The sequence below is a fragment of the Chenopodium quinoa genome, unplaced genomic scaffold (genome assembly GCF_001683475.1).
Source record: "Chenopodium quinoa cultivar QQ74 unplaced genomic scaffold, ASM168347v1, whole genome shotgun sequence".
Classification (NCBI taxonomy): Eukaryota; Viridiplantae; Streptophyta; class Magnoliopsida; order Caryophyllales; family Amaranthaceae; genus Chenopodium; species Chenopodium quinoa.
The window spans coordinates 1,059,753-1,070,109 of record NW_018744240.1 but is presented as its reverse complement, the minus strand read 5'-3'; the positions used below and the strand labels follow the sequence as shown (position 1 = coordinate 1,070,109).

General features: G+C 34.4%; 2 protein-coding genes across 3 annotated transcripts; one reads left to right on the top strand and one right to left on the bottom strand.

Annotated features, from left to right (window-relative positions):
• The first annotated feature begins 53 nt into the window (after positions 1 to 53).
• Positions 54 to 6,553, top strand: LOC110694716 (calmodulin-lysine N-methyltransferase-like). 2 transcript variants are annotated; one of them, XM_021871890.1, is made up of 8 exons: positions 54 to 720; positions 804 to 999; positions 1,652 to 1,731; positions 2,456 to 2,516; positions 2,657 to 2,772; positions 3,600 to 3,732; positions 4,180 to 4,455; positions 6,194 to 6,553. In XM_021871890.1, exons 1-8 carry the CDS (start codon positions 633 to 635, stop codon positions 6,195 to 6,197), a joined length of 954 nt encoding a protein of 317 aa, XP_021727582.1. In that variant the 5' UTR covers positions 54 to 632; the 3' UTR covers positions 6,198 to 6,553. The 2 variants fall into 2 exon arrangements, with proteins under 2 accessions (XP_021727582.1, XP_021727583.1); XM_021871891.1 differs by lacking the exon at positions 6,194 to 6,553 and having other exon boundaries at positions 4,180 to 4,459.
• A 761-nt stretch (positions 6,554 to 7,314) lies between these two features.
• Positions 7,315 to 9,937, bottom strand: LOC110694715 (thaumatin-like protein 1b). Its single transcript, XM_021871889.1, has 2 exons — positions 8,665 to 9,937; positions 7,315 to 8,281 (listed from the first exon to the last, which is right to left on the bottom strand). Exons 1-2 carry the CDS (start codon positions 9,393 to 9,395, stop codon positions 7,999 to 8,001), a joined length of 1,014 nt encoding a protein of 337 aa, XP_021727581.1. The 5' UTR covers positions 9,396 to 9,937; the 3' UTR covers positions 7,315 to 7,998.
• Positions 9,938 to 10,357: the final 420 nt, after the last annotated feature.

Here is a 10,357-nt window from a genome sequence, read left to right as displayed (position 1 = left end):
TTTGAAATTGTATTGAATATATTGACATTTTCTTAGTTATGGAAATTAGTCTAGAGGCATAAATAATACCTAGTACAAAGTTTTTTTTTTTTTCAAACCCACAATTTAATCACATTTGTACAAACTTACATCTGTTATACAAGTATGACTCCACATTAATCCATTATTAGACTCTGGTAATCTGCTGGTATAATTAGCATTTCAATTCTTAACTCTCCAATTTTTACCTTCTTTCCATAAATTTCCATGTAAAACCAAATTAGATTCTATTTTCATAGCATGACCGCCATGACACACATCATGCTCATGCAGTCCTGTGTGTATAATCTCACAAATTCAAATTAAACCCTAATTGTTGATTTACATACATACATCAAAGGTCAAATTCATGATAAACTGATAACCAAAAACACATAATCAACATAAATTTGTATTCCCCCCCCCCCCTCTTTTTTTTTTTGAAAGATCAATCAAAATTTTAATTCAGTAAATTTGTTTACAACAACATCCCCAAGTAATTTTGAGTTTTTTTTTTTTAAAAAATAATAATAATTTTGAGGTTTAAAAAATAAAAATAAAAATAAAAAACTGCTCTAAGAAACAGAGGAGAGAGAAAATAGAAATCTAGAACAATGGAAGAATGCAATGATCAAGTTCCCAAACCTTCCACTCTCAGATGGAAAATTCTTCGCAATGCCCTTCTTTGTCGTTCTCAATCTGGTACTATTCTCTATCGCATAATTTCTGCTTTTAATAGCTGTAATTTTATTCAATTTGTGCTAATTTTTATTCAAAATTTGCAGACGAAAAATCTGAATCACAAGAAATAATTAATCGCATTTCGAGAAAAGGGAAAGGAAATCAAAGTTTTGATTTGATCCCATGTCATCTTCACCCAATTTCCAGCGATAATTTTGAGGTTGAGGGTTTAACAATGGATGCTTGCTATTGTTACTCTTTGCCCACTTCAAAAAATATTGATCCTAATCTCTTTCTTTTGTGAGTTTCTAATTTTTCCCACTTTCAATTTTTACTGTATTTAAGTATCTTAGTACCCTTTATTCTGTTTGATGCTATTATGTTGAAATGATTTGGGGTTATGTGTTTATTGATGAAAAAACATTTATGTAATGTTGATGAAACATTTGGATGTGAAGAAATCATGTTTGTTTCCGAATTCGCTAATGCCCTACAAAATGCTACCCGAAACGTACGAATTGTTTTGTGTGAATTTGTACAATGAGAGACTTTTTGGACGAATAACAAAATTAGGCTGCAAATTGTGTTTCTTTGTGCCAATGTGTACCACGAACTCGTTGTTTTGTTATGATGGAAAAGTATGTCAATGCATAAGCTGTTGCAGAACCTTACCCCTTTATGTAAATTCTTATAATTTTGCTGAGATGACCTTGAAAATGCATTGATTCATTTGCTACTTAGCAGAATTAATGACACAAAATAGCAGGTGCTTTGTTAGCTAGCAGTTGCTCGTTAGGCATGACTCATGAGGCTAAATGACTATATCATATGAAGTATCATTTTACTCTTAGAGCTGTTGTCTGTTTGTGCTCTTTGTATGATGAAGGCATTGCATTCCGTATGCAAACTTTGTGCTGTATGAGCTTGATAAATGTTAGTTTCGATTTGACAGTCAAAGGAGGGACAATTGTGCTAGTATCAGTGATTTTGAGATCTGCAACAAGTATGACATTGATAACACTGGTGTTGTTTGTAAGTCATCATAATTATTAATGTCCTGTTCATTCTTTGCTTAATTGTGTTTGCTTTTTACAACTAGCTATTGTTTGTCCGAGGCTAGGTGTTGCTCTAATTGCATATGTCATGCATGATGAGGTGGACCCCTGTTTGTACCTATCTTATATGTTTGAAGTTTTGATAGTAAAAAGAAAGCTTTGATCTGGTTAAAGTTTCATCCGAGTATAATGAGGCATTTTGTCGTATAAAAAAACCTCCAGGATGAGATGGTGAATAAACCTTCTTATTATTCATTATGGTTAGGATTGTTGTAAATTTGGAAGTTGGAACTGACTTGCATAAGTAACGTCCCTATGACTCTGTAACTTATCTAGGACTTCCATGCAACTTGTGGATTGTGTGAATATCTTCTGATAAATTTCTATTTCCTTGAAGAAAATGCCAGTGCTCTCTATTGTAATAAAGAGCTGGAATATTGAAAATCTTAACCAGATACCTGGTGGAATTTGTTCAAGTTATGTGTATCCGATTCTTGTTCAGCTTGTATCTATGAAACTTGCATTTTTCATAGTTATTTCTCTAGTTGTAAACTTGTAATTGCATGGCATTGTTTAATTTACATTTTACAGATTATCATATGTTTGCCTGTACTTAAATGTTTAATACTATTGTTTTTTAAGTTGATTATTTATTATCCATGTTATAGTTGTATTTACATTCTTGCCCATTTTGTGTTCAGGTCCATGGCCTTCAGAGGAAGTTCTTTCATATTTTTGCTTGTCTCATGCAGACATGTTCAGGTATCTAATTTCTTCCTTCCTCTCCTATATACTGTTCTGCAGAAACTATGCTGCCGAATTTGCTTTATAATGGCAGCTAAACTTGTTCTAAACCCCGTAATCATGCAGTAGATTATGTAATTGGTCTTTATTCTTTTCAGATCAAAATCAGTTATTGAGTTAGGCGCAGGATATGGTTTAGCAGGTCTAGTTATTGCTGCTGCCTCTGAGGCATCTGAAGTTGTGATATCAGATGGAAATCCACAAGTAATTGATTGTATCCTTCTAATGAACTTATTCATGGCCCATGGGCATCCACTGTTACTTTCTAGTCAGGAGGTGTTTATGTAGGTTCTATATTGATCCTTCTATGTTTTCATTATTTTTGATGACTATTTTGACTTTAAACTAATTGTAGGTTTCTAATGACTTGGAGGTTGTAATTACTAATTAGTAACCTATGTGGAGCTCTTCTGACAAGCTTCATGCTATGATTTAGCAAGCTTAGACATCATTAATGACAGAAATTAGGGAAGTAGAAGATACTTTTGATTAATGAACTGAATTACAGCAAATATGAATGAACATTCCTCTTGTGCGTGGTGTATTCTCCCCTTAATTACCTTACTAAGCTTACCCAAATTTGCTCAAATCAATATTTCACCAGCTAATATCCTAATTATCTCTTTTTTGCAGTATTACTCTTCTAACTCCCTTATCTTCCTCCTCAAAGCACTACTAACCGAATTGTATTGCACTACCTAATATGCCCCTCTACATCAGTTCATTGCATTTCAATATTTTCTTAACTCAGTTTTGGTTTTTGCTTTAAACAAACAACATCTAGCTAGCTTGCTCATTAGTAGGATAGATTCACGAGGAAACCTGATCATCTTAGCATATTATCTGCTACTACTGATTCTCAAACTGATTTACTACTGCTGTGTGCTCTGTTTAGGGTGACCTTTTTTTTTTTTTTTTTTTTTTTTTTTTTTTTTTTTTGTTGTTGTTGTCAGAAGATGATTTAATGCTTTTATGAATCCAATGCCATGTCTACCTAAGGTTCTGTTGAGTATCTTTAAACCTCGATGTCTTAACAAGCAGATATTCAGCGAAGCATAGCTGCCAATCCTGAAGCTTTTGGGAGTACAAATGTGACTCCCAAATTATTGCACTGGAATCAAGATGAGGTTGAAACATTATCCCATAAATTTGACATCGTGATTGCAAGTGACTGGTATGTAATTTTTGTCTTCTGATGGGTCTGTCACAATATAGGTGGATAGAATTGGATAATATTCCACATCATTTTTTGGGATAGTGCATATTATTCTCTTGCAAAGTTGGAGTCTGTCCATGAATGACATTTTGCAGTTCAAGCATGGTTTCTTTTTTGTTACAAGGAAAGCCACGTGATTTGATTGATACCCTGGATGTATTTATTTTTTTAATCTTTATCATTTTACTAGAAATATGTTTCCAAATAATGTGAAACAGAGGCTGTGATTATTTTTCAAATGGGTTCTTATACAACTGGTAAAATTTTCCTATATAGGTGCTCTTCGTCACCATTTAAAAACAATCTTGACATGCTACCATAATTTATGCTTTACATTTGCAAGTATACAAGGGTAATCTTTCGAATCGGTTAAATTTATTTATGTATATCTTGTTGTCTTGACAGCACATTTTTCAAGAAATTCCATAAAGGCTTAGTTCGAACTGTGAAATTGTTGTTGAAAGATTCATGTTTCTCTGAAGCTATTTTCTTCAGTCCCAAAAGGGGTGACTCATTGGACAAATTTCTGGAGGAGATAACGAAGGGTGGCTTGCGCTACAGCATGTCAGATAAATATGATGATAGGGTCTGGATGCGTCATCAGGAACTTATGAAGGGTGATCAATCCTGGCCCAATTATGAGGCAAATCACTGCTACCCCTTGTTGCTCAAAATTTCACGGTGAAGTCTTAAACTTTATTAGATCAAATTGTCTGTGCTCTTTGTTTTTTTCACACTTCAGAATGTTCTGCTTCATTAATATTATAGTGATATCAGTAATCCTCTTTACCTTGGAACTTGGATTTTGCAGCCGTATTGTTAGTAAGTGATCCTTGTTAAAGTAAGCCGTCCCATTTGTGAGAGAGCTCTAGAAATTTAATGTTAGTAGTATGTCTATTTAGCTGTGGTCCTTAAGCATCTCCCATTATATGCCATACACCATTATTAATCAAGGCTGTCCTTGAACACCATTCTAAAAGTTTGCCAATAGGTTAGGAGAGCAATCATTAGTTTTTCATCTGTCTTTCCATTTAAATATTGTGGTATCCTGAAAACTTTTGACTTCCTGGAATATTCCTTGTCTTTAACATTTAATTTTGCACACTAGAAGCCTTTGCATATGTCCGTCCATTAAGAAAAAGTGATCCTCGACTAGATATAATGTTAGAAGAATAGCAAAAAAAGAATTCAAGTGGCATCATGCTGCACGAGTTATAATCTTAGGGATTTTCTTTAATTTCCCAAAAAATCCTATTCTAAACCCACCTGACCTGGTCCCTATGATTCATTTCTACTGTTGCTACGATTTTCCGCTTTTATTTAGAATTTATTACTTGTTAACCTGTGATAGTTTTCTTTAATTAAGAAGCCAAAATAAAGATAAAAAAAAATAAAATAGAAAGAGAGAATCTCTTCTATCTCTTTATCTTCATAGGAAAAGTTAGTCATTTGATTCCCTCTTTTTAGCTCTAAGTCTTGGTGGTGTCTGCATTCATTTCAAGTAGGTAAAGAACCGTTCAGTTTAGCTGGATGAGCATCTTTCTATGGAAGCTTTGGAAGCAATTTGGAGTCATTTGTTTCTATTTCCACTTTTTGTTTAATGTTTTCCCCACTCTTTTAGTGAAGATAGGTTACCTTTTTGACTCTTTTTACTCCTATAGCTTTTTAATCATTCATCAAGACAGCTATAGAACCTATATTTTTGTTAATCAGACTAAACTATTGTTTATGCATGCATCCTTCAGTACCAGTCATTATTTGTGTATCTTTTCCTGTTGACCCTTAATAATCCCAGATAGCAGCCGGGTTGTATTGAGTGCTGGTGTGCTTTTCAATTATTTTCCTCGGAGTCTGTTCGGAGACATCTGATAAAACTAACCTTTCCCTGTAAAAAATCACTAATTAAATTTGAGTTGAAATGGATGCACTTAAAGACTTTAATCAATTAAGCTACTCGTAGTTATAAATCTAGTTCTTTGTTTTGGACGCATTAAGTTGTTAGTACTTAGTACCACTAATTTCAATTTCAATTCCAAAATGTGAGGCATTTTTGAGGATTCCACTAAACCTGATATATATATATATTTTTTAAAAAGAAAATAAAGATGCAGGAGCTTTTATTGAGGATTATAAAGAGAATAAAGTTCAAGCCAGCCTATAAAAGCCAAAATTAGTAATAGCAGTTCACAGTTACTGGTGAAAACGATAGAAGTATGTGTATGTGTATGTGCTGAATGAATTAAGATCATTACATTACATCATTTATATGATTTCTATAATGTTAATGTTTTCTTGACAATCTTATGGTTGTGCACCGTTGGTAGTGGAAAGGAAATGATGCTTTTTGTAGCACGCGAAAAAAAAAAAAAAAAAAAAAAAGAAGTTTTCTGGGCTGTGCTCATTTCAGCTGTTTTGACAGGTAATAGATGACTTGCACTTGAAGTTTATTGGAACAATTTTAGTTGGTTAATCGGGGGACTTGAAGACTTTCCAGCAGATTAGAGCTGTCTGCTTCTAGAGAGTATTGCTCATTGGAAATTAGCAAAAGATATTTTTGCGTGTACCCTTCCCTTCAATCTTTATGATTGGAGCATTATTAATCAATTTTTAGATTTGGATTCTTTGAAAAAGAGATGAAATTGATAGCAACTTAAGCTAGCGTATACAGTAATGTAAAGATCTTGCATTTGCAGATGATGATACGAAGAATACCTCAACCTTTAGTTTTGCAGACTGTTGAGTCGACGAGTTGTACTTCATATAATGGTCAATTTCTTTCCTTTCCCCTCTCCCCTTTCCCATTTTGTGAGCAATAACTTGTATACACCGGGTTTATTGTACACTACATGTTTAACAAACAATATAATAGTCAGTTTTGTTACTGTGGTTGTTATCACGGAGCAGCCCGAAATTGTCCGGGTCGAATTATAGACAAGTGAGGATTCCATAGATAACTGTAATATCCTTTCTTTTTCATCTTTATTTAAATTTTGTTTAATTTTTTTGGGTATCTGATCTTTCCTCATTATTGTTATTCTCTCCTTGCTTTCTTTTATATTTCTAGCAATACACTAACCTTTATAAACATCTGTATTTCTAATTGCTAATATGATTCTGTATAATTGCTAATATGATTCTGTATGTCTTGACTCCCATTATTTGGGTGATTACTATAAAGTACGGAGTACTACGTATAACGTATTGTAAGGACCCCAAGGATTTCCAACCTCATTTTTCATTTTGTCCCCATAGCTGGTCAAGTGCTACACCTTAAGACTTAGATCCTCACCGCCAAGTTAGTAGCTTTGCCTCCCTTTGGGGAGGGTTTAAGTATTCTATTCGGATTATTGGTTACAAATTATATTCACAATAAATACTACAGAGTACATAATCTTCACGATAAATATTACGGAGTACATATTTTTGAACAAAAATAGTATATCTAGATCTTTTCGTTACTACAAATTGAAATTAGCTATACCTACATATTGCGAACTTCATAATGAATGGTAAAAGGGTGACACGATTAAAGATTATGAATATTACAAAGTTCGATTTTCCATTTACACTAAAGATAGCTATAAAAATCAAATTGACATTGAGAAAAGGATCAACATCCTTTATATTATTGTTCAACTACACTTTTCATAAGTTAAAAACAAACAATGGGGAGCAATCGTACATATCTCAAAATGGATCTATCTTTTCTTTTAACATCCTCACTTTTCTTCCTCCTAAAGCATCTCATCTTGGACGAATCAATAGGCTGTAAAATGGGATCTACTAAAAATTTCTCAAATGAGATAAAAAAAAAAAAAAAAGAAACAAATTAAACTTTTTACAATGATAGCCTAAATATTTAACAACTACATACCCTAAAAAAAAATTTAAATATGTAGTGGCATCTCCGTCTATTAGCTAAAATCACCGCAGCTCTAATCGTTCTCTTTGGCCATTTTTGTAGTAGTGTGTCACGGGAAATCTACCTTGTGTCGATTATACCATCATCTTGCTAATTTTGTCATTTCTCAATGAATCAAAAAGAGTATGGGAGAAATCCCAAATGAAATTGAACCCCATATATTTTTCGAAGACTTTACTAACTAAGTTAGCGTGTTGTCATTCGCCCAAATATTAAAAGAATAATATTTCCGTGTCGAAGGCGTTTGAATGAACTAACTATTAGATGATCTCCTCAACCTTTTCTCTCTTTCTTGAGAGAAACTACAAGTTAAATAGAGAGGTGGCCAAAGATGTGATGACAATGAATAGCAATGCTAATTGTAATCCAAAGTTAGGATGTCTTGTATTTGAAGAGTCTCCAGAGGCTAAGCCGGCAAACCATGACCCATCCGCCATCAATGAACCCGTTCCCGTATTTGTACCCGTACCCGTATCCGTGTCCGTGCCCGAACTAGTAACGGACCCGGCCACAGGTCCAGCCTCGGTCCCGGGTCCCCCTGTTGCTCCCATGTTACTTGTTGGAGTGCCCATTGACGATTTTTGACTGCATCAATACAAAAAATTGCAATTTTATCAGCTCAGTAGTCCTTGTAATAATTTTTTGTGCACCTCAAAATAAAAATAATAAATATGTAAAAAAAAAAATATATATATATTACTCCAAACAACAGTGTATAACTAAATTTAGCCCAATAAGATATTTTAGAAAAAAAAATAACAAACGGTAACTTTTTTTTTGTAATCCAACAACTAAAAAGAACCTTTGTGTGTTAAGATTGATTAAACATGTTCCACCATTTATCTTTCTTTTAAGGACAAATTTTATTTGAGAGATCGAATTCTATCACGACTAAATTACAGTTTCGCGATTTATTATTGCTTACCAAATGAGTCGTTATAATAATACAAGAGAGATGGAGGCGGTACCTTGGAGAAGAGGGACAGAAGGTGATGGTATAATCACCACCACTGCAAGTGAACGTGCTACTTGCATCATCATATGCGTAACTATATGCTCTTGGACACGCGCTTTTAAATGCCTCTGAATACATTGATGGTTTACACTTGTCAGGCGTTCCAAACTCCCCGCTACAACAATATTCCGGTGTTCCGAACGCCTCACACGCACTCTTACACGCGCCGCCACCTTCCGCCATAAGCTCGTTCGGGCACCGCTTGTTTAGGTCCACTAAACACCCCGTTGTTTGACACCCGCCTGAGCCTCCGTTTGATTCCACGATCATAGGGAGGTTGTAGCCGTCGACTAGGCTTACGTCGTAAAAGTCCTGCCCGCCGCTTCCGTTTAGGGTGAATTCCGCTAGGGTGGCGGGCGGTGTAGCCCCGCTGCCATTACACTCTATGGTTCCGGACCCGCAGTCTCCTGTGGCGCAGGTGCCTTGACCTGCGCCATTGAAGTTACAGTTAGTCCGGCCCCAAAACCGACCTGACCACCCCGATGGAGCCTGAAAGGTTCGAGTCCCACCGTTCTGGAGCTCGAACCCCGTACTATCTAACTTGGGGCTACTAGCTCCTGCTAGTATCCCCGGCCAAACAGTATAATCACATTTGTTTACAAATGTAAACGTGGTACCCGACACATACTCACCACTCATCACAATTACCACCACTATTGTGTACAACTTGAATGAATCCATCATGTATGTTATAATGAATTAATATTATCGTACGTAAATGTTAATGAAATGAAATTCAATTCAATTCAAGAACGCGATAGAATGAAATGAAATGAGACTTTTATATAAGAGTATAATGTAGAACGATAATAATAACAAATGAAGGAGAGAATAAAGGGAAGAAAATGTATGGAGAAGTGAAGGGAGGAATCTTAATTGTAAAGGATTGAGTAGTTAATATTTGGGGTATATATAGAGTAAGGAGAAGATTGGTGTAATAGTGTTGGACCGACTCATTTCGGGGCATCACCGCCCTATTTCAAATGTCTCATTATTTTGTTTGTGACTTAATTTATTTTAATTAAGTTTAAAGGAATATTTATTAATTAATTAGTGATTTGGAGTAATAAATAAATAGAATGAGAAATGTCAAAGGTATAGTCAGAGACAGAGGATCGCACCAATGAAAAGGAAAAAGGAAAGAAAGGGAAGAGTAAACAAGGCTGAAGTTGATGAGATTCACTGGTACTCGGTTTTTTTTCACCTGGCCCACTTAGTGATGTGGATGCACTCCAATATTTTATTTTATTTTATTTATTTATTTATTCTTTTTTTTTTTTTTTTTTTAAACGGATGCACCTCAATTGTTTATGGACCACATTATTTACTTGTATATCTTCTCAAGTTTTTCTCTTGTTTTGACGGTGATTATCTCAATAAGCAAATTAAATTTGAAAGAACTAGATACGATCCACGTTTATACCTCTTAATTCCTTTTAGAATTTTCTATTCACAATCACTTATAATGGAGTAAAAGTCTACAATAGGCAAAATTCAATTTTATTAGAATACAATCTATTGTACTATCTGAAACTTATTTCACTCTATTAATTAAAATATTTTACTCTTTGTGCCACGTTGCCCATACGGCCGTAATAATACCCGCCCTACCCCTTAATGATCAAATATCTATTACAATAAAACTG